Source organism: Maylandia zebra, linkage group LG13, assembly GCF_041146795.1.
Source record: "Maylandia zebra isolate NMK-2024a linkage group LG13, Mzebra_GT3a, whole genome shotgun sequence".
NCBI lineage: Eukaryota > Metazoa > Chordata > Actinopteri > Cichliformes > Cichlidae > Maylandia > Maylandia zebra.
The window spans coordinates 4,493,879-4,519,361 of record NC_135179.1 but is presented as its reverse complement, the minus strand read 5'-3'; the positions used below and the strand labels follow the sequence as shown (position 1 = coordinate 4,519,361).

Below are 25,483 nucleotides of genomic sequence, written 5' to 3'. Positions count from 1 at the left end.
TGCTGCGATGATGATGCTGTCCAGACTTCAGGGTTGAGGAAGGACACAGAGGCTGATTTTAAATAAAGTAATCTGCAATCTGGAGGATCCAACTGCAAATTGCGAGACACAGAGAGGTGAGGAAAGTGATACTGAAGACAGACCCATACACCCACCCGCCCACAACCCCGACGACACACCAACCAGGACCCAAGCCCCCAAGGCCCAGCCAGGGCCCCAGCCCGGAGACGGTGAACCCCCAGAACCTCACGCCACCCTCGGACCCACCCAGAGGCAGTCAGGCTATCAGGTCAGTAACCCACGTCTGTCAGCACAGACCCTCCCCTAGCTGAGCTGCATTCAGATGCTTTAAAGCCAGAGAGGTTATTTCTGTTCAAATAGTAATAATAAACTATGAAGTTATCAATTTATGATGCCGCTGTTGAGTCTGACCCCAGGTCACCTGCAGGTCTTGGTGGGATGTAACCCAGTGGCCGCCCACTCCCAGCACACTGATGATGTCATGTTTGTGTGGAAGTAATTTGAGTAAACTATACACACACACACACACACACACACACACACACAAACACAAAGGTCTTTTCTAATGTGTCTGATTTGTGCCTCTTCATCCTGTCTGTGACCAGATGTCTGACTGCAGCACCTTGAAGGATGCATCAATGAAGGATGGAGGAGAGTCATGAGAGGAGCACAGGTGTGTCCACGACGTATAAAACAGGTGCACGACACAGTCTCAATATACGAGCTGTGGCAGGAAGTCTTTATATTACAGATATTTTAGTCATTCCATCACAACTCATCAAAGGTGCCTTGTTGAGTGGCTGCAAACATCTGTAAAACTGAAGTTTTGCGTGATTGGACATCCAGATAGTGTAGAAACTTCAAGTATCTAAACTAGAAGGAGAAGATGTGAGGAAAAGCAATTTTATTTTTTTACCTCCAGAGTCAACAACGATATCCACTCCCAGTCCTCCCGCCTCCTCCATAACTGCCGACAGCAGTTCTGATGAGCTGCTATACACTGGAATAACTCTGGCTTCACACATAAACACACATATGAGAGAATGAGTCACTGCAGCTCAGAAAACATGACAAGGAATGACAAGAAAAGGCCAGTTTCGGTATCTCAAAATGTGATTTTGGAGAACATTTCAAAGATCATCATCAAGTTTTTCAATGCGAGCTACAGAAATGTCAGCGTGGGTCGGTACGCACCTACGCTGGGCCAAAGCTGCTCCAGGAAAGTGTGATTCTGTGGCGAGTGTGACGTCGTCAGCACCTTCGCCACTCTGTTCTTTTCCAAAGATTATAAATGTAGTCAGAGACTATGGGGGTGGATCAGGGCAGTGTGTGCACTTCAGGTGCTTTTACATTTCTTTCAATCTGAAAGTTCTGATTCAAAAAAGTTGAAAGTCCATGCGGTGCAGAGGTAAGGTGGACACACACAAAAACATTCTGCCCGTCGACTTTGAAGCAGAGCCGAGAACGGGTTCACCTTTTAGATCAGAGTGACCCTTTTTCTGAAATGATCGGTGAGTCAGTGCTGTGATATTTAGTAAAGTCAAGAGTCAGAATAAAAAACATAACATAGACCTAAAAGAATTTAGAAGTAAGTTTACTATGTCATAAAATCTGATAGATGAAAGTAGGAAAAAGAAAATTCACATAATAAAGATGTGAGAGAGCGTGCATCTCACCTAAATAATATTCATCGGTGTCAATGACCTCACAGAGTCCCGAGAAGCTGGAGTCCAGGGGAAGGATACCTGAAGAGGGAAGATGAAAATGGGAAATGTGGAGCCGCTTTCACAAAGATCAAGTTTACAATACATTTACATTGTAGATTTATTAAAATGAGGTGTTTTTAAAAACCTTACTTTTAATTTCATTAATTGTTTTGACACGAAATGAGTCTTAATTAAAAGCATTTTATTTTCTTTGATTTCAGTTAAACGCGGAAACGCTGCTGGAGATATTCACCACACGACCTAAAATGCATACAAAGGACTGCCGTTCACTGCTGCTCCAAAGCAACACCCATGATGCTACTTCCACCATGTTCTGCAATAAGGGTGGTATTTCTGGTGTTTTGTTTAATTATTCAGCTCTGCAGAGGACTTCTGTTTCTTTGTTGTTGTTGTTGTTGTTGTTTTTTGGGGGGGGGGGGGGGTGGTGTTTATTTTATTTTACTTTCACTTGCTACACACGGGACAGAGATGACTGGGGGAAAGAGAAAGATAGAGAGGTAGGGAAAGAAAAACAGCGAGGAAGAGGAACAGTGATAAAGGGCAAAAAACAAAAACCAACAAAACAAACAGACAAAAAATACATTTATCAATCACCTGGATCACCTGTTGAGAAAGAAAATAGAGAAAACAAGTAAAAAAAGAGAGCAATATAATAAACAACATCATCGCGATGATCTATGGGAATGTAACAGTAAATACTAAATATTAAACATCATTGTGCAGCACGTAAGATCGACAGAACACAGTGTGCTTTGAGGTAGGAGCCAAAAAGGGTGTAGTTTGTGGGTGTGATCACCCGTGTGTACACCTGTGAGCATGGACGCGCTTGTATTTAAAAGGTTCCTTCATGTAATGATCTGCTAGAGGGTGTGGGGAGCCACAGCCCCGTCCTCCAGGGCATGAAGCAAGTATGGAGGAGATCCAGGCTCCAGACATCCAGAGGCCCTCAGAGCACAAGAGACCAAGGAAGAGCCGCGCCACTATCCCGGAACGCGTACGGAAAGCGTACTCTATACCCCAGGTCTAGGTACCCCTGCCCCTGGAGGGGGAAACTGCACCCAGATCCAGGTAGTGTTACCTTCTTCCCTGGGGTGGAGAGAAGCAGAGGTCCTATATGTATGTGTTATGAGAGTGTGAGTAATGTGAGTGTCTAAGTTGTGGGATAAAATTGAGGCACAGGCAGCCAGAAGGGGACAGAGGGGGGGATGCCTCCCCTGCACCCTGGTGACACACCTTTACCCCAAGGCCCTGCATGTTTGGGTGATTGTGGTGCAGCGGGAAGAGGGAGGCCCCTCCCTGCGGCCAGCTGAACCCAGTAGGCACCCCCATACTCTGCAACCCACCAGGGCAAGGGGGCCCAGGCCCATCCGGACCGGGGCCCAGTTCAGCAGCGCCGCCCGGCCCCACAGAGAAAACTGCACCCACCCCGTCATCCACTCATCTTCCAGACTACACAAGACAATAGACACCCAGGCTGAGTTCTTCTTCCACCTCTCCTATATCTCCCCCTCCTACAGAGTGAGTTCCTGGAGAGAGGAGAGCTCGTGCAAGATGTAACAGCCTCCCCCACCAGTTGAAGAGCCCCCCAGGTGGCTCGATGCACTGGCGGCACCGCGCGCCAGGGCTGGGCCCCCATACACCCACCCGCCCACAACCCCGACGACACACCAACCAGGACCCAAGCCCCCAAGGCCCAGCCAGGGCCCCAGCCCGGAGACGGTGAACCCCCAGAACCTCACTCCAGCCTCGGACTGGGAAGAGTGAATCTACAATAGGCAAGCAGCTTGGTGTGGAAAAATCAACTGTGGGAGCAATCATCAGAAAATGGAAGACATACAAGACCACTGATAATCTCCCTCGATCTGGGGCTCCACGCAAGATCTCATCCCGTGGGGTCAAAATGATCATGAGAACGGTGAGCAAAGATCCCAGAACCACACGGGGGGACCTGGTGAATGACCTGCAGAGAGCTGGGACCAAAGTAACAAAGGTCACCATCAGTAACACACTACAACGGCAGGGAATCAAATCCCACAGTGCCAGACGTGTTCCGCTGCTGAAGCCAGTGCATGTCCAGGCCCGTCTGAAGTTTGCCAGAGAGCACATGGATGATACAGCAGAGGATTGGGAGAATGTCATGTGGTCAGATGAAACCAAAGTAGAACTTTTTGGTATAAACTCAACTCGTCGTGTTTGGAGGAAGAAGAATACTGAGTTGCATCCCAAGAACACCATACCTACTGTGAAGCATGGGGGTGGAAACATCATGCTATGGGGCTGTTTTTCTGCCAAGGGGACAGGACGACTGATCCGTGTTAAGGACAGAATGAATGGGGCCATGTATCGTGAGATTTTGAGCCAAAACCTCCTTCCATCAGTGAGAACTTTGAAGATGAAACGAGGCTGGGTCTTCCAACATGACAATGATCCAAAACACACCATCCGGGCAACAAAGGAGTGGCTCCGTAAGAAGCATTTGAAAGTCCTGGAGTGGCCTAGCCAGTCTCCAGACCTCAACCCCATAGAAAATCTGTGGCGGGAGTTGAAAGTCCGTGTTGCTCGGCGACAGCCCCAAAACATCACTGCTCTCGAGAAGATCTGCATGGAGGAATGGGCCAAAATACCAGCTACTGTGTGTGCAAACCTGGTAAAGACCTATAGTAAACGTTTGACCTCTGTTATTGCCAACAAAGGTTATGTTACAAAGTATTGAGTTGTATTTTTGTTATTGACCAAATACTTATTTTCCACCCTGATTTACGAATAAATTCTTTACAAATCCTACCATGTGGATTCATGGATTTTTTTTTCACATTCTGTCTCTCACAGTTGAAGTGTACCTCTGGTGCAAATTACTGACCTCTGTCATCATTTTAAGTGGGGGAACTTGCACAATCGGTGGCTGACTAAATACTTTTTTGCCCCACTGTAGATATAACCATTTCCTCAGAATTATGAGAAGATTTTAAGAAACAGTCAGCTACCAAATGTGGAACAAAAGATAAAAAAGGTTTCTTACTTACTTACTGCTGTTGTGATTCTGAAGGGAGCTGTAGCAGCACTGAGAGGGATGCAGAGGACAATGAATGATATACTGCAAATAGTGGGAGGGAAGCTGGGTGGAGTTTTGAACATTATCAGCATGTAAAGCAATGATAAACTAACAGGTAGTTGAATATTAAAAGTACACATAAAACAACATTCAATACTGAACCAAAATGAAAAAAATTATTCTGTTAATACAGCTGAAAACTGCTGCTGTCCTGATTAAACAGACAATAGTTTATACGCTGGTTAAGTGCAGAGCATCAGCTTTTACAGGTTTGCTTATTCTCAAAATGGCCAAAAATGTTCCAAAGAATCTTATTATAGAGAAAATATCCGAGAGCTCCGAGATGCTGGAGACAGATTTCCTTACAGAAACGTGAAGAGGAAACTGGACAAACCAAAGAAAAGGTGAAGATGGTGGAGGAGTGGCTGATGCACTCTGGGTGTGTAATACAGGGACACTGTAACATTCAGACCACTCAACCTTATGTTTTGAAGTCACTTTATTTGGTATTTTGACTGGAGATCCACATGTTTTATTTTAAAGAAACACAAAAAAACAGCATTTTGTATAAAATTCTAGTAATTCTGAACAATTAGCTTAATCCAGTTAAGGCAAGTTTATGATGTCAAAGATATGAAAATGTTATGTACTGAAGGCTTTGCCGACAATTCAACATTTCACGGATTCACTTTCATTTTGATTCATTCCAGCTAGCAGACACACACACAGTACTGTACTGTTACTGAGTGTGATAGCTGCACTTACAGCCACACAGTGGTAATATCACCATGTTAGTGTAGAGGCTTATAAGTAACCTTGCATTCACATTTCTTTCTTTAAATATAGGAATTTATTTACAGGACAATAAATAACTGGTTTTGGTTTAGAGTTAATTCACATATCCACATAACACTGCATTCTAAAATAAGTGCGCACATTTTAGTTTACACTGTTATGTATGATTAATTTTTTGTTTTCTGAGTTACCTTAGTTGCAGCTGTTCCAGTCCCTTGATTAAGGAGCCAAGAGGTGGAAAAGGGGCGGAGTGAGCTTTAAAGGAAGACTACAAATTGGTTCATGCCATAACTCAGGACCATGGGGAGGAATTGGAGTTCATTATGTTTGGTTTAGTTAGGTTTTGTGTGTTTTACCCCTTCTCCTGTTTTTGTGGGCTGATCAGCCACTATTTAAGTTTCCCCTTTGTCTCATTAAGTTAGGTCAGTTTGTTTGAGTTATCAGTAGTGTTGTCAACTTTGAGTAGAGTTTTTGTTAGTTTGACCTCTTTTATGGGCCCAAGATTTTGATTCTTTTTGCATGAGTTAACCAATTATGTTTTTTGGGTTAAATAAAAAATCATTTTTTTGGACTTTAACCTGTGCCTAAGTTTCCTTCACTGCTCGGTCCTTCACACTGAGAATAAAATGAACAATTTTGGTTTTATTATCAAAATATTTGGATAAGAGTTAAACTCTGTCCTAAAAAAAAACATCCCTGAGCTTTAGCAATTCATTCATTCATTTCATTTATTTATTCATTTTCAGGCACAACAAATACCTATATTGAACATAAAATACACAAAACAAAAAACAAAACTTGCCTGAAAAAGGAGTGGGACGAAGAAAACTTATTAAATCCCACCCCTATACTCACTCATCAACAAAAAAAAACAATAAACTTCCCGCAGCTACGCCCATCATTGCATACAGACCCATCAACAGCCCCGGGCAGATACAAGCATCTAAGCGGCAGCTCGCAACCAACAATTAGAGCCTTCATAACTGAATACAGAATATATAAATTATAAATTGCATTACCACAGGTAACAGGCAGTAATAACTACAAGTAACAGACACACATACATATACATACATATATATCTACACACACAAGTACATATATGTACATACATACGCACACTTTATTTTTTATTTTGGAATCCATACCAGCAATGGTAAGAGGACAGACATTACAGAGCACACTAAAACCCATCATTGAGTATACTGTGACCAGACCAACTGTTTGTAGAGAAATTTAAATCTATGAATATTTTTGCATTGTTTCAATTGTAAACTCAGACTGTTCCAGATTTTCACACCACATACAGACACACAAAAGCCTTTACGGGTTGTTCGAGTTCTGGGTAATTTGAATTCTCCAAAGCCTCTCACATTATAAACCTTTTCTCGAATTTCAAATCTAGTTTGTAAATTTGCCGGTAAAAGTTTAGTAAAAGCTTTATACAAAATTATGGATGTATTGTAATTAACCAGATCCTGGAATTTAAGTAACTTTGCCTGAAGAAAGAATTTGTGAGTATGATCTAGATAACCAGCCTTGTGAATAATACGCAGTGCTCGTTTCTGTACTGTGACTAATGGATTAGTTGTATTTTTATATGTGTTTCCCCACACTTCCACACAATATGTAAGATATGGAAGAACCAGGGTACAGTACAGAGTACGAAGTGCATCTTTATCAAGGAATTGTTTCACTTTGTTCAAAACTGCGAGGCTTCTGGAAATTTTGGTTTTTATGTGTCTGACGTGGGGTTTCCATGAAATTTTGTTATCAATTATAACTCCCAAAAATTTGTTTTCACTCACATTATCAATTGGTACACCTTCAATGATAATTGGTAATTCTATATTATATTTTAAATTACCAAAAAACATTGCTTTAGTTTTATTTATATTTAATGATAATTTATTTATGTCCATCCATTTTTTTATTAATTTTAGCTCCCTGTTTACAGTCATTACAAGATCAGTATAATCATCGCTACTGAAAAATATGTTGGTGTCATCTGCGAACAGTATGAGTTTAAGTACTTGTGAAACATCAAAAATATCATTTATGTATACATTGAAAAGTTTTGGTCCCAACACTGACCCTTGGGGAACACCACATGTAATACCAAGTTTCTCTGAATGGTAATGCCCTATGCTAACATATTGTTCCCGACCTGTTAGGTAACTTTTTAACCAGTTACCAGCTTTCCCTCGAATACCATATCTTTCCAATTTATCCAGTAAAATTGAGTGATTGATTGTGTCGAAGGCCTTTTTGAGGTCAACAAAAATACCAACTGCATATTTATTTTTATCCAGTGTATCAGTAATTTCTTCTACTGCCTCAATTATCGCCATTGAAGTGGTTCTTTGCGTTCTGAAACCATATCTGACCAACATTTATTATTTGATGTTTTTCAAGGAATTTTTCTAATCTTGAATTAAAAAGTTTTTCTAGAATTTTTGAGAATTGAGGCAGTAGAGAAATAGGCCTATAATTGGTAAAACTGTGTTTGTCATTACTTTTATATAGTGGTATTACTTTCGCAATTTTCATTTTTTTTGGAAAACAACCGGACTGAAATGATAAATTACAGATATATGTTAAGGGACTAGCAATATTCAGAATAACCTGTTTAACTACAGACATATTTATGTCATGATAATCCATTGAAGACTTACTTTTACATTTTAATGTGATATTTATTACTTCTTGCTCATTTGTAGCTGAGAGGAACAGTGAAAAGGGATTTGATTTTATATTACTGATATTTTCATTTTTATGACACGGGATGTCCGCTGCTAGTTCAGGGCCAACATTTATGAAGAATTTATTGAACCCATCGACAATATTACTCATGTTGTGATTTTCACCATTTGCATCAGTAAAATATTCAGGATATGATGTTCCAGAAGATCCTTGTTTAATTAAGTTGTTTAACACATCCCAAGTTCCTTTTATATTGTTTTTATTTTCATATAATCTTCTTCTATAATAAAGTTGTTTGCTCGTTCTTATAATATCAGTCAATTTATTTCTATATGCTTTATATCTTTGTTCCACTTCTTTTGTTTTTACTTTGATGAACTGTTTATACAGATTGTTTTTCTTTTTGCAAGCATTAATAATTCCTTTTGTGAGCCAAGGACTTTTTATCTTTTTTTTCTTTGTCATGTGTTCGTTTACAGGACAATGTTTATTGTACCACATAGTAAAAATATCTAGAAAATTATCATAAGCCTTGTCCACATCTGACTCTTCATACACCGAACTCCAATCTTGTTGTGCTAAATCGAAATTGAAGGCATGAATTGCTTCTTCATTTATTGTTCGCTTTGCTATCATGATCTTGGTATCTATTTTTTTTAAATCACAGTCACACAAAGTAAAAACTGGTAAGTGGTCAGTTATATCACAGACAAGCAGACCACTATTAATTTGGAAATCCATGACATTAGTAAAAGTGTTGTCAATAATAGTGGCGCTATGTGAAGTTATTCTGCTTGGCTTTGTTATTGTTGGATATAGTGATAAGCTGTACATTGTGTCAGTAAAGTCATCAATGGCTTTTAACCTTGTTGGATTTAGCAAATCAATGTTAAAATCACCACAGATAAATAGTAATTTTTGGTTCACCGAAGCAAACGTTTTTTCTATCCATTCATTAAAAGTGTCAATACTTGAACTGGGTGTCCGATATATGCAACTTATTATAACATTTCTCTTTTTTTCATTCATAATCTCAATAGTCAAACATTCCAAAATTCCATCAATAGCCATAGACATAGTTGTTACAACATTATATTTTATAGAGTTATGAACATATATAGCAACCCCGCCGCCCGCCTTATTTAATCTATTCATGTATTTTAAATCATATCCATTCAAACAAAAATCTATTCCTTTATCGACATTGAACCAAGTTTCAGTGATGGCTATAACACTAAAGGGGCGAGAAAATTGTTGCAAATAGTCCTTAATGAAATCAAAATTAGAGTACATACTTCTGCTGTTAAAGTGAATTAATGAGAGCTTCCCGTCTAGCAATGTCAGTTTATGTTACAGTTTTTTTGTTGTTGGGTGACTTTCATTCTTTAAATGTTTCACAGTTTCGATTTCACCCCATTTTGTTATCGCTGATGTGGAAACACTGCGAGTCTCACACGCTCATCACCACTTCTGAACAGTCTTTTCAGAGACAAACTTTCTTTGCAAATTATTTTTCATGTTAAACTCTCTTTCACCACAGCTGGACTTCCTTGTCCGAGAGATACATTCCATGAGGCTCTTTGGCTCCAGATGGCAGCAAAGCCAGGTAGACCGGTGTGACAGCGCCCTCGTCTGGTGACTTGGGAGCAGTTGGTCCAGCCATGTCAGTGCGCACCCATCCTGGGCAGCAGGCGTTCAAAAGGATCTTTTAAAAGAATCAAATTTAAAAACAAAATGTTAGCAACGACGATTTAATGGACATAAAACCATGACAAAAACCCCACTGAATATAGAAGTTCTGCATTGTTAGTTATATATTTCAGTTACCCCATCATTCGGTCTCTCCTTGCTCAGACGACGAGCATGAATCACGGACAGCACCTTTAAAAACATCCACACACAAATATAATCAGTGTCTCATAATATGGTTTCAGGTCAAATGTTCATGTCTCTGGTTAATAACAGCGAACACATTAATCAAACGTACGGTCAATCCAATTTTAGACACTGTATAGGCCCCGTCAGGCCAGCCGCGCTCTTTATGTTCGCCTTTCTTGGCCTCATCGACAAATCGTTGCATCAGTTCCACCAGCTCCTCCTCTGTGATGTTCTTGTTGCGGAAACATTGCTGGAGGTCCAAGTTGCACTTCTTCAAACCACTGACGCAGTTCATGCTGGAGACGTTCACCACACGACCTAAAACACACAGACGTACACACACAAGAATCTGAAGATGGAAAACAAACAGGACGTTTGTCTCCTTCGTGCTCTTAGAGTCCTTTAAACTTTAAACTCCAAACAGCTTCCATCTGAGGTTTGTTTCAGAGACTGATGGATAAGCTTTGAGCAGGTTCTCCAGGAGGACTTCTGATGTTCAGTTAAATGTGTGTTCTTGTTTTTTAGACCCGTGTTTATGTAGCTATGATGTATCAGAATGGCTGCTGTGAAAAAGCTTTCCTGCTTTCTTTAGCCAATGCCTATTCTTCTCATCTGTCCTCTGCTCTCCTGCCTGTCAGGCAGAAATAAATCTCAGTAAGCCATGCTGAAGGAGGTCTTAAAATTAATTTGGAGGACAAATAGGAAGGGAGGCTGCATAATCGAAGATGCATAGTTTTATCATCTGCAGAAGCGAACTGGCATACAGCTAGGATACAGACATCATCAAGAAGAAGACTCCAAACAAATCTTCCTGATTGATGTCTAATATATTTAAAAACTAAAAGTTTCTCATTATCAGTTACTGACATGTACGCTCACTCAATTAAAAATGCAAACTTTCAAGTAAAATATGATGCAGACTGGGTCCAGCTGTACCTCCAGGTTTGATGATCTCACTGAAGACAGTCCACATGTTTCTGGTGGAGAAGAAGTTTGTCTTGAGAGTCACCTCCGCCTGGATGCCAAACGGAGTCGTGTCTGCCACTGAGGAGACAGCGTGATCTCCGTCAACATTACAACATCAGTGTGTGCAGCTCCACAGCACTATGATATACATCAGCACAAGAAGTAAACTACCTTTGAAAGCTATCGCAGCGTTATTGATGAGGACGTCCACTCCTCCGTATTTCTGTTTGAAGAACTCAGCAGCGGTTTTGATGCTGTTCAGATCGTCGATGTCCAGCTGGTGAAACAGGGGCTTCAGTCCCTCTGAGTTCAGAGCCTTCACCGCTGCCTCACCACGGCCTCTGCAAGAGGAGCAAAACATCCTCATTTATATTCACTTTGTCTTCGATCTCATCGTTTACACCTTATACCAGCTGAGATTCTCAGTCTTTCTCTCTTCATTTTGTCCCCAAAGGCCCTGAAACATGATGAAGTTCCATCACTGGCCTGGCCACATTACCACGGTCATTTACTGTACACATAATGGAACAAATGTGCAGCAAGACGTGTTCACAATTTCAGGTTGAAATCATCTGTAAAAACATTTCACTCATTCCTTTAGTTACATTAAAGATGTAACATACCTGCTGCATGAATATATTCAATTATTGAACCAATTTATAGGCTTGAACACATAAATGGCTGAAAAACAGATTCACTTTCATCTGACCTCAAACTGCAGTGATTTCCATCATGGGAGTATGAGACAGTGTCCCACAGGAATGCATTGAAGAGCCCATTACTCTAATGTGCATCCCATCACGTTGGAGATAAATAGCAGCGTGAGCATACCAAGTACCAACATGAAAATATTCACTTGACTCTTCAGCAGCACCTGTGTCACCTTCTCCAGGTTTTTCTAAATAAAAAACAAACAAAACAAATTCCCCCTCTCCTGCGGGTGGTCTATCCTTCAAGCTCGGGTCCTCTACCAGAGGCCTGGGAGGTTGAGGGTCCTGCGCAGTATCTTAGCTGTTCCTAGGACTGCGCTCTTCTGGACAGAGATCTCCGTTGTTGTTCCTGGGATCAACACTCGCCTAGTTTGGGAGTCACCGCACCTAGTCCTCCGATTACCACTGGGACCTCCACATTTTCTCGAGCTCTTCTCTGAGCCCTTGGTATTTCTCGAGCTTCTCGTGTTCCTTCTTCCCGATGTTGCTGTTATTCGGAACCTCTACATCGATCACTACGGCCGTCTTCTTCTGTTTGTCTACCACCACTATGTCCGGTTGGTTAGCTACCACCATTATGTCTGTCTGTATCTGGAAGTCAAACAGGATCTTAGCTCGGTCATTCTCCACCACCCTAGGGGACGTCTCCCATTTTGACCTCAGGACTTCCAGGTTATATTCGGCACAGATGTTTCTGTACACTATGCCGGCCATTTGGTTATGGCATTCCATGTATGCCTTGCCATTCCGTAGTCTGTATCCGTAGCCAGTCTTGTCAATGATCTCACTGAGGGGGTTCAGGCGTATGGAGAACAGCAGTGGGGACAGAGCATCTCCTTGGTAGATCCTGCACTTGATGGTAACTTGTGCTATGGGCTGCCACATCCCCATTGAGTTCCTGATGAAGGCTCTTAGGGTCCTGTTGATCTCGTATAGTTCTAGGCATTCCAGGATCCAGGTGTGGGGCATTGAGTCATAGGCCTTCTTGTAATCAAGCCAGGCAGTGCACAGGTTGGTCAGCCTAGTCTTGCAGTCTTGGGCGACTGCTCAGTCCACCAGAAGCTGGTGTTTTGTGCCTCTGGTATTCTTGCCAATCCCTTTCTGTGCCCCACTCATGTATTGACCCATGTGCCTGTTCATCTTAGCCGCTATGATGCCTAACAGGAGCTTCCACGTGGTACTGAGGCAGGTTATTGGTTGGTAGTTGGATGGGACCGGCCCCTTCTGTGGGTCCTTGAGCATCAGGACTGTCCAGCCTTCGGTTAGCCATTCCGGGTGTCTCTCATCAACTAGCAGCTGGTTCATTTGTGCTGCCAGGCGCTCATGGAGTTAAGTTAGCTTCTTCAGCCAGTAGGCATGAACCAAGTCCAACACTGGAAACCCTTTCTTGGATGTCTGCCACGGTGATGGTTACTGGTCCCTGTTCAGGGAGGTTACTGTGGACTGCCCTCAGATCCACAAGCCACTGATCATTGCCATTATGGCAGGGCTTTAGATTAACTTTCTGCCGCAGTTGCACTGGTGCGCCTAATGTTTTTATCTTAGGCACATCAGCACAAAAGTTAGGCGCACCCAAATTTTTCAACCGCATCGCTTAACCCCGCAGTTTTACATGTGCACTTTTTGGGGGGGGGGGAATTGCTGTCTATACAGACAATATTAATTTGTAAATGATTAACTAACAATCTTGTCAACACAAAGTTCTTCATTTGGAGCACAGTTCTACAAGAAAGAAAAATTACTGAAAAGGTGCTTGTGCTTAAAGTGCTTTGGCACTCTTTGGTAATGTTGTAGACGATGTTAAACGTAATCATCATCTCGGCCTCCTCTGACGACCTATTTGCTGCTACCTGCCGCTGAAAGGCAATGGGACGAGGGGACAGTTGGGCAGTGCATTTATCGCAGCATATAATGTGTTTTCTGGATACACTGTGCTTTTTCAGCATTCAAAGATTGATGGCACCGTGTCAGAGCACTGGCTATGAATTTCAGACAGATCAGGCCTTACCTTAACAAAAAAGTTATCAACAGTTCTTTTCATTTTTTCTTATTACCCACAGCTACATCCACTTCAGTCAGGTCTAGACTACTCAATAGGGCAGGGTATCATCACTGATTTCTATAATCCATTCAATTCCGATTCACAAGGTCCCGATTCGATTCGATTTCGCCTCAGACAGTCAGAAATATTATTATTTTGATAATTTATTAGTATTGACACTTGTGAGACTTCACCAGAGGTATAAGCATCATAGCAGATGCCTTTGTGTCAATGTAACTGAGGATAAAACACAGAAAAACATGAAGGAGATTTTCCTGGCCTGGCTTTTTTTTTTTAGCAGATTACCTTAAAAATATCCTGCAATTTTGTATAATTTTAAAAAGTATAAATTTCTTCAGTATTGAACAGCAGAAATTAGGCTTTCTTGTCCGAGGTCATTTAAGTTAAAAAAAGGGAAAAAAAGACAGCGGTCGACAGCACTGCAAACAACAGTAGACTGGTGGGTAATAAGTGAATGAATAATGCAGAAAACAGAGATTTGAGATGGGAAACTGTTCTTGAAGTACAGAGAGAGAGAGAGAGAGAGAGCTGCACATGAAGTGTGATTTGGAAGAAAAACTGCAAAAGTAAGAGTGAATTAATAACGATATTTATTAAATTTGAAGCGTAGTTTGGATCTTCTTTTGCTGCTGGTTCAGTGAATTTTGGTTGGAGAGAGAGAAAACCTGCAGCTCAGAATCGAGCGCAAAAAAGATGTAAACACAAAGTCCGGACCGTCGACGCATCAGAATCTGTGAGCTTTATTCAAACTACTCACCTCTCTCCATCCACCTGCACTTTCAAATGTACACACGAAGGACTACAGAAATATCTGGACCACGGCCAATCAGAGAGGTCCCGCCCCTGGCTATCACTGATTGGTTTAGACCACGATAGGGGCATAATGTGTGTATGTTGTTGACCACACAGAGACTTTCAGAGTTGCGGAGACTTTTTTTCTGTTCTTTTTTATTTGAACAGCTGCTGGTCGCACCAGTGCAACCTAGGATTTTTTTTAGTCGCACCACTGAAAAATTTGGTCGCACGCTAGAGCCCTGCATTATGGGTTGCAGCCTTCTCCCTCTGGCGTTATTTTTGTGCCACTATTCTGAGCGCACGTAAAAAAAATTTGCAGGTGTAAGTGCAAACTAAGACGCAAACTAAGGTGCAAACCTTTTTTTACGTGCGCTCATTTTTTTACGTGCGCTCAGAATAGTGGCACAAAAATAACGCCGTACTCTTCCCGTATTGCTCTGGTCGTGTCCAAAAACTTGTAGACCAATTACGTCACAGCGACGCGCCGAAGGCTGTCCAAATTCGTAGACTCCTCCGAATGCAGCCGACAAATGCATCAGCATTTCTCCGAATTTGGAGGATGGGTCGGGTGTGTCCTTCGTGGCCCACCATATCCCAGAATTCCTAGCGTGGCCCAGCCAAATGGCAATGGCGGCCGCTACTATGTTTTAAAATTACTCTTATTAATCTGTCTGGGTCACAAAATAAACTTTTAACATTTTCAGTCGACAATGTGGGTGTGTAAATTTCAAATATCTGCTCGGTTTATCAAGATATTGCATATTTGCAAAAGTGCTTCGACGTTTTCGGAGACGTCTGGTTTTTTTTTTTGGTTTTTTTTTTCCTTTTTTTTTTGGCCTGTCCCGTTTGGCTCTTTTGCATCAGAATTGTTGTCTAAAGGCAAAGAAAGATGCCCAACGGATTTACTTTACCAAACTGACCATCCCAGCCTTGCCGTAATGGTCCATTTGATTCACCTTTTATTGTTTATTTTATTTTCACTTACTGAATACGGGACAGACTTGACTGGGGGAAAGAAGGGGAGAAAGAAAGAGGGAAAGAGAAACAGCTGAGAAGAGGGACGGGGAGAAGGGCAAAAGACAAAAACCAACAGAACGGGCAGAGAAAAAAAAATGCATATATCAATCACCTGGGTCACCTGCTGAGAAAGAAAAAAGAAAGCAAGCAGAAGAGAACAAGAGTAATAGAATAAACAACATCACAATGATATATGGGAATATGACAGTAAATACTAAATGTTAAACATTATTGTGCAGCACATAAGATCAACAGAACACAGTGTGCTTTGAGGTAGGAGCCAAAAAGGGTGTAGTTTGTGGGTGTGATCACCCGTGTGTACACGTGTGAGCATGGACGCGCTTGTTTTTTTAAAAGGTTCCTTCATGTAATGATCTGCTAGAGGGTGTGGGGGGGCCACAGCCCCGTCCTCCAGGGCTTGAAGCAGGTGTGGAGGAGATCAAAACTCCAGACATCCAGAGGCCCCCAGAACACAAGAGACCAAGGAAGACCAACAGAGGGGCAGCCGCGCCACTGTCCCAGTAAGAGCTGAGGAGAGTCCCAGATGAGGGTTCACTCAGCAGCCGCAGAGCAGAAGCCAGGGGGAGTTGCAGTGACGCGCCCGTGAGCTCCGCCGGCAGCCAGCTGCGCCTGAGTGACCGAGCCCCAGGCCGAGAGGCCTCTCGGAGACGTCTGTTACCCACCAGCTCGATAGCTAGCCGAGAGCTCAAGGGTCACTAGATCACTAGAACGTCAAAACTCCCAGCACATCAGTTGGTCAACTGTGTGCAGAAGGACAGTCAAATGATGCATCAAATGCCCTTTTTCACTCCGTGTGCGTGCTCAGAGCCTGAAGCAAGAAGCTTGGATGAACAAACAAACCACAGATGCAGTTCCTGTTAGCTCTGACCGAGCTTTAGTTTTGTTTAAGCTCTTGGTATGCAAAAGTGTTGAGATGATTAAACTGCAGATACATCATCAACTTGGTCCAGGTATCACCAGGTGAGTCACTTACACATTTCTGGCAGTGAGGTAAACGTCTCCTTCAAACTGCTTGCAGAGCGCTCGGACAGTGGCCAGACCGATGCCCTTGTTACTTCCAGTTACCACGGCAACTCGGATTGGCATGTCTGTACAAAAAGAGAGAGAGGCATCAGTGTCTGAACTCCACACAAGTGGTGGTTAAACTCATAGGTGGGCCCTGCTCTGGACTGGGACCATAAGTTATCTAAGAAAAATACAACTTTAGATCATGGTAAAATTTATTTTAAAAAAGTGTGCGTTACTAGCAATTAAAGACTGCCCTGCAAATACGATCTGTAATATTTCTGTTAAACAAGAAGTCACATACTTGGGACTGTTAATATCCAAAGACCAAAAATCAAGATGCTCTTCAAACTTCACTCCAATTATACAGAAAATCCTAAAAAAGTTCAACCAGTGGCTGCAAAGGGACTTGTCTTTGAAAGGTAGAGTGTTAATTACTAAAGCTGAAGGGATATCCCGATGAACATATGCTGCTCTCTCCTTACATCTGGATAAGAAAATTAGTAAAGATATTGACCGCATGCTCTTTAATTTTATATGGAAAACCGTACGCACTATATTAGAAAAACTGTTGTGATGAATAAGTACGAATCAGGTGGGCTTAACGTCTTAGACTTTTCTACTTTAAATAACACTTTCAAAATTAATTGGGCTAAACATTTTCTTAAAAACCCTACCTCTATCTGGAACTTTATACCATATCGTATTTTCTCTCGTTTTGGTGGCTTTAATTTTATTTTAAATTGTAATTACAATGTTGAGAAACTCCCTGTAAAGCTTTCATCCTTCCATAAGCAGGTCCTCTTAGCGTGGACCCTCATTTATAAACACAACTTCTCACCTCACAAATACCTTATCTGGAACAACAGAGATATTTTATAGAAAAATAAATCACTTTTCCTGGAAACTTGGGTCCAAACTGGGATCCTATTGGGGACTCAGCTGGTTAATAAAGAGGGACAACTACTTATTTACAACGACTTTATTGCACTATATCATTTTCCAATCAGTGTTCAGGAATTCTCAATGGTGCTTGGTGCCATACCCTCAGGGACTTTAATGTTATATAAAAACACTGACAGCTCAATATCTGCCTCAGTCACTCTCCCTGATCCAGCTGAGTCACCAACAGGAAAAATCTGCTTTTCACAGGAACTTGGTAACAGCAATAAGAAAATACGCAGTTTATTGCAAGAAGATATCGGCTCTCTCCCATATATAATATCTTATTGGAACCGATTTGTTCCAGATATCAAGTGGAAGACAGTCTGGATGGTCCCCCATAAATATTTGATTGTAAATAAGGTGAAAAAAGTCTCGTTTAAAATTCTACATAAATGTTATCCAGCCAGTCACTACATGGTCAAATTTAAAAGGGACATAAATACTAATTGTACTTTCTGTGGGGATCATCCAGAAACTGTGACACATCTTTTTTGGTACTGTTCTTTTACACAGAGATTCTGGAAGGAATTTAGCAGGTTTGTTATTGTCCATATTTTAAGGGAGTTTTCTTTACGATGGGAAAATGTTTTATTCTGTTTCTTTAAGTTCCCCAAGAAGAATGAGAAATGTTTTTTATGATAAATTTGTTAATACTTTTAGCTAAATTTTTTATCCATAAATGTAAGTTTACTAACAAAACACCATATTTCTGTCATTTTTTTAAGGATGTGGAACTGTACATACAATCAATATCAGACTCCACCAACAAAAAGGCTCTCAAAACAATATATATATGTGAATTTTTGCATGTATTCTTATAATTGTTACTTTTTTCTTTTTACCCCTGGCTTTGTGTGTTCACGTTGTTGTTTTGTATACTTCATCTGTTCGTATGTTGTATACTCATTGTTTGTTAAATAAAGTTTAAAAAAAAAAAGCCAGTTCCAGAGAGAAAGATAGTGGGAAAACAAATCCACATATATTGCTCCAATAATTTCAGGGGGGGGGGAATGAATTGAATGCACATACTGCAGCTCTGAAATGCACTGCAGAATGTGGATTAAATAAGTTTAGTTGTATTTGCAGTTAAAGGAGCTGTGTAGACAGTGCGATCAGTCAGTCCAGATACAAACGATACAAACACGCTGGTTTTACGAGGCATGTACAAACAGCACGCGACTGTAAATTACAGCATGGAATTAATAATTTGTCCAAACTTCCCGTTTGAAAGCCTTTGATCGAAGAAAATCCGAAGACTTTTCACCAGCGTCTCTCTCTCTGTTACATAACGCTGACTTTCAGTTTGCAGGTCGGCCCGACGCCTCCTTAAATCCGCTAAAATTCAAACAAGCTGCTGACAAACGAAAACTGTAAGATGTAGCGGAGGCCTCACACTTACTGAAGCTGGGGTTTGGTCCTGAATGAGGCTGCAGAGAGGACAAAAAGCGCTGCACATGAAAATGCACGACTGTAAAAAAAAACAGAAAAAGAAGAAAAGCAGGGCGGCGTTCTGCGCAGGATCGGTGCGCATCCCCGGAAAAACAAGTGGAACACGTGGGTTGGGTTATGGATGAGCTGTACTGCGAGGAGTTTCACGTTAATATGGACAATATTTCGGCATTTCTCTATATTTTGGTTCAACTTTTAGGAAGGTTTGTAGGATCATCTGATAAAAATAAACGACAGCAGAACAGATTAGAGATCAGTGCTGTGGCTCACTGAAGGGTTTTTATGTGGCATGTAGTCCTCCAGCACCCTACAAAAAACCTCTTAATTGATCGTCCATTTGTAGTTCCTTGTGATTGTTAAAACTGTTACAGTGATTACAGTTTATTTGTGCTCTTCAGACTCACAAAGTCTTACGTATGTTGTGTGTTTCGATAGAGAGAGCTGTCCAGATGAGCGTGTATTTACCTACAAAAAGAGACCATGAGAGGTCACAGTCACAGAGCTGGACGAACTGCCCGGAAGAGGAGGCAGAAACACGAAAGCAGCGCCCGGTCAGGTAGAAACACGCTGACTGCTTGAGTTTAAAGTGTTTCAGTGCTGCATGCTGGCTCAGCTCAGACTCTCTGCCCCTCTCTCTCTCTGTCTCTCCAGTGTCTCTGTGTCACCAGCCGCAGCATGTGAAGCTCTGGAAGTTTCTTCACCACAGAGGATTTTCCTCCACACTGCTTCAGCCAGCTCTCTTCACTGGTACCACATCCTATATTGTTTTCAACATCCTCAGGAGTATCATATAACCCGAAAAGGAAAGCTGCCCATTGTTTGTTGGGTGATTTTAGGTTCATTCAGAACTTCCCACCTGACTTCATCAGGATTTTTTGTACACTAAATATATTTACTGAAGCCATGCCAGATTTTACCATCATGCTATGAATGTCTTCTGAGTTACAGCCTCTCACAATACATAGACATGAAGTACACACTCTGTATGAACTGACCTCCAAACTACTTCACATTATTGTATTCCAGACTCCAGAGTTTTTAAATTTTCACAATTTCCCAAGTACGGGAGCACCCTAATCAGTTTTATACTCTACCCAAGTATGACACCTAAAGCCAGAATCTTCAGCATGGTTGTCATGAGTGTGAAACCCCCCTTGGGCCAAGCCTGAGCCTTTTTAGTTTTGAAACATTTCTTTAAAACCATTTGATCAGTGGGATATTTCTAAACTACTATACAGTGTTGTCTCTGCATTTCACAGCCCTGAGCTACATTTATGAGTATTTAAATGTTACTATATTAGATCATTGTTTTGACACAGAAGACATCTGGGCTGAGCCTGGTATCAAACAAATAGACCCTAGACACCTGTCCCACATGCTGATGTGACCTCTTGACCCTCAGCTGATTCTGAAGGATTGAGTTGGGAACCTTTTTCAGACCTGGTTGGTTTCATAGAGCATGACTGTGAGGAGGTTTTCTGTTGGTATCTTCTTGGGCCAATCAGAGACATTACCTACACTGACAGTTTGTGTGTTAAATCATGATATTCACATGTACATTTGGTTCATACAGACACAGGCAGAGGACTGCAGACTCTCAGAACCATTAAGGTAATCCAGATTCCCTAAATGCCACATTTGTATCAACAAATATTATGAACTTTTTGCATCTTCAGGAAGAAAAAAAAAATCAAAAATGTTATTTTATTCTGAAAATCACAATGTGGAAACTTCAAGGAATAAACATAGCAAGTCGCTGACAGGCTGAAGTTGTTATGAAAGTGTTATAATGTTAGAAATAAATGATTTAATGGTTTATTAAAATTACTTTTTTTTAAACTTTGATCATATTTTGTTAAATTCAACGCCCACTTGTTCACCTTCTTTGTGACCACATGCCTGATATTTGCAGTAATTCTGAATTCTAACTGAAACACGAGCATACATTTAAAACCATCACAAAGCACACGCTGACATATGCACAAAATGTTATTTTAATATTAAGTTTTATATTATTCATAAAGAAATAACTGTATATTGTTTATATAGCTTTCTTATAGGTTTTGTGCTCGATCTGTTAGGCAGTTAATGATTTATTTATGTGTGTTTTGCCTTTTAATTTATAAGAAAGAAATAAGTTAAACTGCTGCTTCATAAAAAAATACAAATATGATTAGTGAGGTAATTTGTGTAGTCACCACTTTTTTAAACATTTGAATTGGTTACTGTTTGGAATTAGTTACAGGATCAAGTGTAGATCCTGTAGTGACGTTTGAATGTTAAAGCTTTATCTGTTGGTGTTTGTGTGGCAGCCCGGTCAGCTGATTATTTCTCTGCCGGAGTCGTGCCTCCTCACAACCTCCACCGTTCTGCACAGCTACCTGGGACGGTACATCAAGAGGTAAACACAGAATGTAAACATATTCCAATATTTCCATCCTCTATACGGCATGCAGGATTTAATCTATGTATTAGGGGTGCAACATACACAAAATTAACAGTTCGGTTCGATACTTTGGTGTCACGATTCGATATTTTTTCGATACAAAAAAATGTTCATGCTTTTTTAATTTGTCATTTATTAAAATTATAAATATATATTTTAACTCAAATGTACAGTTTTTAAATTACATGTTGCTGAAACAACAAAGGGATAAGAGAAATCACTCATCTTTGGAAAAGAGAGTTTATTACAGAGAAATGTCTCTTTCCAAAATAAAAGCTATACTATCCGCTTCTTCTGGGCTATATTCTCAGCAGCATATTAAACATATCAGGTCCCCATAAGGAGAATCACGTGCTAACGGCTGTCTAAATGACTCAGGTAGTGCTTGTTGTTTTTGTCTGCTTCCACTTGTCTTTGCACTAGGATGATGTCAGCGTAAATGTGCAGTCATATTCGTTGTGTTCCCACTAGTGCTGTCAGCTTTAATCTGAAATGACGTTAACGCCACAACACGGCAAATCTCCGTTAACGAGCTACCGCGGATCGCCCGTGCGTGGGGCTGGACGGCCAACACGTTAACGAGCTAACTGCGCTAACGCACTAGTTCCCACCAATGTAAGTGAGCATTGCGTGGCACATCCAACATAATGTTTTACTTTTGTCCATGACGCGCTTACCTTCAGGGTCATGCTTCACATGAAGATCAAAATAGTTCCAAACGCCAGATCTGAATGAGGGTGGGGGAGGTTCAATTTGCCATGTTGCAAGGAGAGCTTAGCTTCTGTCTCGCTAGCTTGTGCTGCGCTCAGTGGATCTGCGCTCGACAGTGCAGCCTAGGTGGAGTAGTCGAACGCAGATCCACTGAGCTCTCAACACAGACAGCATCGTCAGAAGAAAAGTTGATAAAATAAATTTAAAATTTTGTATTGTTCGATACATATGCGAACCGAAAGCACTGTATCGAACGGTTCAATATCGATACGAGTATCGTTGCACTCCTACTATGTATGTGTTAGATCGTCATAAGCTTACACAAGTTCAGACTCAGTGCCAGGTTAATTGTGCGCCTGTACTTCACACTATCTCAGCACACAGAAGGATTCAGCTGATGGACTCTGAGTATTTTAGCCAGAATGAGATGAAACCAAACTGTTTCTGGGTGTGTGTTTTTTTCTCTCTGCAGCTGGAAACCTCGTCTGTCTCCCCTCCTGGTCCTCTGCATCTTCTTGGTGTGTGAGCGGCACAGAGGAGAGGCCTCTGATTGGTTCCCTTACATCAATGTGCTGCCCACAGTTTACACCTGCCCCGCCTATTTCAGCGATGATGTCATGGCTCTTTTACCTGCCAGTGTGCGGAGGCGGGCCTTGGAGCAGAGGGAGGCAGTGAAGGAAATGCACTCCACCAATCAGGAGTTTTTCAGGTGAGTGCGGTTAAGGCCGGGATTTGTACTCGCTTGTGGATCAGCTCGTTTTCTAAAAATTGGCTGAATGCATCAGAATAAAAGTAATTGTTCAAATGATGTTTAGTCTTCTTGTGTGAAAAGTGAATGATCGCGTTGTGATTGGTTCACTGGTTCAGGTCCCTGCAGCCGGTTCTGAGTCAGCCCACAGCGGATGTTTTGACCTATGAGGCGCTGAGGTACACCTTCCTTATCTTTGACCAAATGAACCATTTACATAACAGCATTAGTGAATGAGAATACTATCTCTAACTAAGCTCCTCCTCCTTTCCCAGGTGGGCGTGGTGTAGTGTCAACACACGCACAGTCTTCATGAGCCATGCTTCAAGCAGCTTCCTGTCAGGACCTGATAATTATGCTTTAGCTCCCTTCCTGGATCTGCTCAACCATCGCCCTGACGTGCAGGTAAATGTGATGCTGCAAGAATACTGTAGCTGTTGAGTCGGAGATGGTTGTACTGATTGAGAGTGTATGACTGCATTTCTTTTGTCAGGTAAAAGCAGGTTTTAACGATGTGACAAGATGTTATGAAATCAGGAGTGTGTCTGGGACTCTGCGCTACCAGCAGGCCTTCATTAACTACGGTTCCCACGATAACCAGCAGCTGTTGTTGGAGTACGGATTTGTCACCACTGCCAATCCCCACAGTGTGGTCTATGTGGACACAGGTAAATCTCTGCAGTAGGTTTTATCATGGGGAAGTTTTTGCCCTATCGTCGAATCAAATTTATATTTACATATATTGATCATGATATATTTATGACAGTGCTAATGAACTTTTATGAACACTCCCTGGACTTAAAATAGGTCATTACTTTACATGTTGGTAATCTGAAACAAGCTGTTTCCCTTCCTTCATTCTTCTTTTAAGTTCATTCTGTTTGGCTACCTCTCACAAACAGCCATCATCCCCTCTCACTGCTACAAAGCAAACAGGGGAAAAAATAAATTTAAAACGAATGTTTAAAGCAGTATTATGAAGCTTAAGCCTTTGCTTAGAGGGATTACTTGCACATACACCGACCTCATTATTTAAAACTTTGGAAACATGTTTATTATTTGCATCTGCCAGTGTAACATTAGATATATAAGAGAAAATATGGAAAACTGTTTGGCTTAAAACTTGATGTTTGTGTGTTTCACTGTGGTCCCTCAGATCTGCTCTGTGATGTTTTAAGAGGCGACAGAAGTTTGACTCAGAAGATCAAGTTTCTCAGAGAGAACAGTTTCCTTCAGTAAGACTCGGTTTACATACTTAATGATTCAGCTGTAAACAGGACTAATACTTAACTCGGATACAACTGCAAAATGGAAAAATGCCTTCATATGTTTCCTGCCTTCCTGCCAGTAATCTCACTGTGTCCAGTGACGGCCCCAGTTGGAGGCTGATGACGGCTCTCAGGCTGTTGTCGTTGCCACAAACACTGTAGTAAGCCTAAACACACATTTATGCATGTACATCGATGTGTTTTGCTCCAAAATCTGGGCGTCCATGCACAATCTGGATCAGTTTCTCTGTCTGTGGAGTGTGCCTGAACATGTGTGTGTGTAATTTACAGCCACCAGTGGAAGGCAGTGTTGCTCGGCCAGCTGGTGTGTGAGGAGAGAGAGCAGTGGAGCGTCCGGATGGCTAAGAGTCTCTGTCAGCGACTACTGCAAGACACATGCAGCGCACTAGATAAGGTGTGTGCACATGTGCAAGAATTTAACTCTGTCCCCGTTTTGCAGCACCTCACCTGATTCCTTTTTTCTCCTGCACTGTGTGTGTAGGTCTCACACCTCCTCCAACAATGTGAGCAGCCAATTAGGGAGCAGCTAAATGTGGTCAAGTCACTGCGGCAGGAAGAGAGGTGCATCCTGGGAAGCTGCCTCAAGGCACTGGAGGAATCACTCAGACATAATGACAGTCCACTCGGTGCTGTGAACTGACATCTGATTGGCCCTCTGATCTGACAGCTGCTGCAAGAAGTCAAGTGATTGGCTGAAGCGTTTCCTGTGCTGTGTGTTGACTGAGAAAAGCAATAGGATGCTCTGTTACAGGCTCTCATCACCACCAGCTTAACTGCTCTAAGCAAAATACTACTACAGAAAGGATGCATCTCCAGTTTTAAATCCGCTATTTTATATATTTATTTTTGCTTTAATTAGTTAGATTTTGTATTACACATTTTATGAAGCCACCAAATATCCCAGCTGCTGTTTATGTTGTAATTTACAGCTCAAAGGGACATATTTCAATTTTCAACTCCATCTTTTTAGTGTTGGAATCTACTAGAGCAGCTTTGAATGATTCAATATAATCCCTGTTTCTGTCATACTAGGACTTGGTCCTCAATTTGATGTTTTAAGTCTATTAAAACCCCTTTAAGCCAACTTTCTTCTGATTGGCTGCCCTTCACAAACAGATGGATCTGAAACGAACAAACAAAAGA

General features: G+C 41.5%; 2 protein-coding genes and 1 long non-coding RNA gene across 5 annotated transcripts; 2 read left to right on the top strand and 1 right to left on the bottom strand.

Annotated features, from left to right (window-relative positions):
* The first annotated feature begins 32 nt into the window (after nt 1–32).
* On the top strand, nt 33–2,149 carry LOC112435723 (uncharacterized). Of its 2 annotated transcripts, none has more exons than XR_003024756.2 (4): nt 33–116; nt 449–516; nt 627–694; nt 1,949–2,149. It is a non-coding gene; the product is annotated as an uncharacterized LOC112435723 (long non-coding RNA). The 2 variants fall into 2 exon arrangements; XR_013101316.1 differs by lacking the exon at nt 33–116 and adding an exon at nt 125–289.
* A 3,132-nt stretch (nt 2,150–5,281) lies between these two features.
* LOC101466994 (carbonyl reductase [NADPH] 1) lies at nt 5,282–22,393 on the bottom strand. Of its 2 annotated transcripts, none has more exons than XM_076891444.1 (7): nt 22,270–22,393; nt 16,721–16,835; nt 11,314–11,483; nt 11,113–11,220; nt 10,286–10,494; nt 10,126–10,179; nt 5,282–10,003 (listed from the first exon to the last, which is right to left on the bottom strand). In XM_076891444.1, exons 2-7 carry the CDS (start codon nt 16,831–16,833, stop codon nt 9,830–9,832), a joined length of 828 nt encoding a protein of 275 aa, XP_076747559.1. In that variant the 5' UTR covers nt 16,834–16,835; nt 22,270–22,393; the 3' UTR covers nt 5,282–9,829. The 2 variants fall into 2 exon arrangements, with proteins under 2 accessions (XP_076747559.1, XP_004553608.3); XM_004553551.6 differs by lacking the exon at nt 22,270–22,393 and adding an exon at nt 19,097–19,219.
* On the top strand, nt 19,217–25,424 carry setd4 (SET domain containing 4). The gene is made up of 13 exons (XM_004553548.6): nt 19,217–19,349; nt 19,582–19,702; nt 19,798–19,893; nt 20,720–20,757; nt 21,459–21,547; nt 22,776–23,012; nt 23,171–23,230; nt 23,327–23,456; nt 23,545–23,719; nt 24,208–24,286; nt 24,400–24,480; nt 24,611–24,734; nt 24,822–25,424. The coding sequence occupies exons 2-13, from the start codon at nt 19,627–19,629 to the stop codon at nt 24,978–24,980; spliced, it is 1,344 nt and encodes a 447-aa protein (XP_004553605.1). The 5' UTR covers nt 19,217–19,349; nt 19,582–19,626; the 3' UTR covers nt 24,981–25,424.
* The last annotated feature ends 59 nt before the right edge of the window (nt 25,425–25,483 follow it).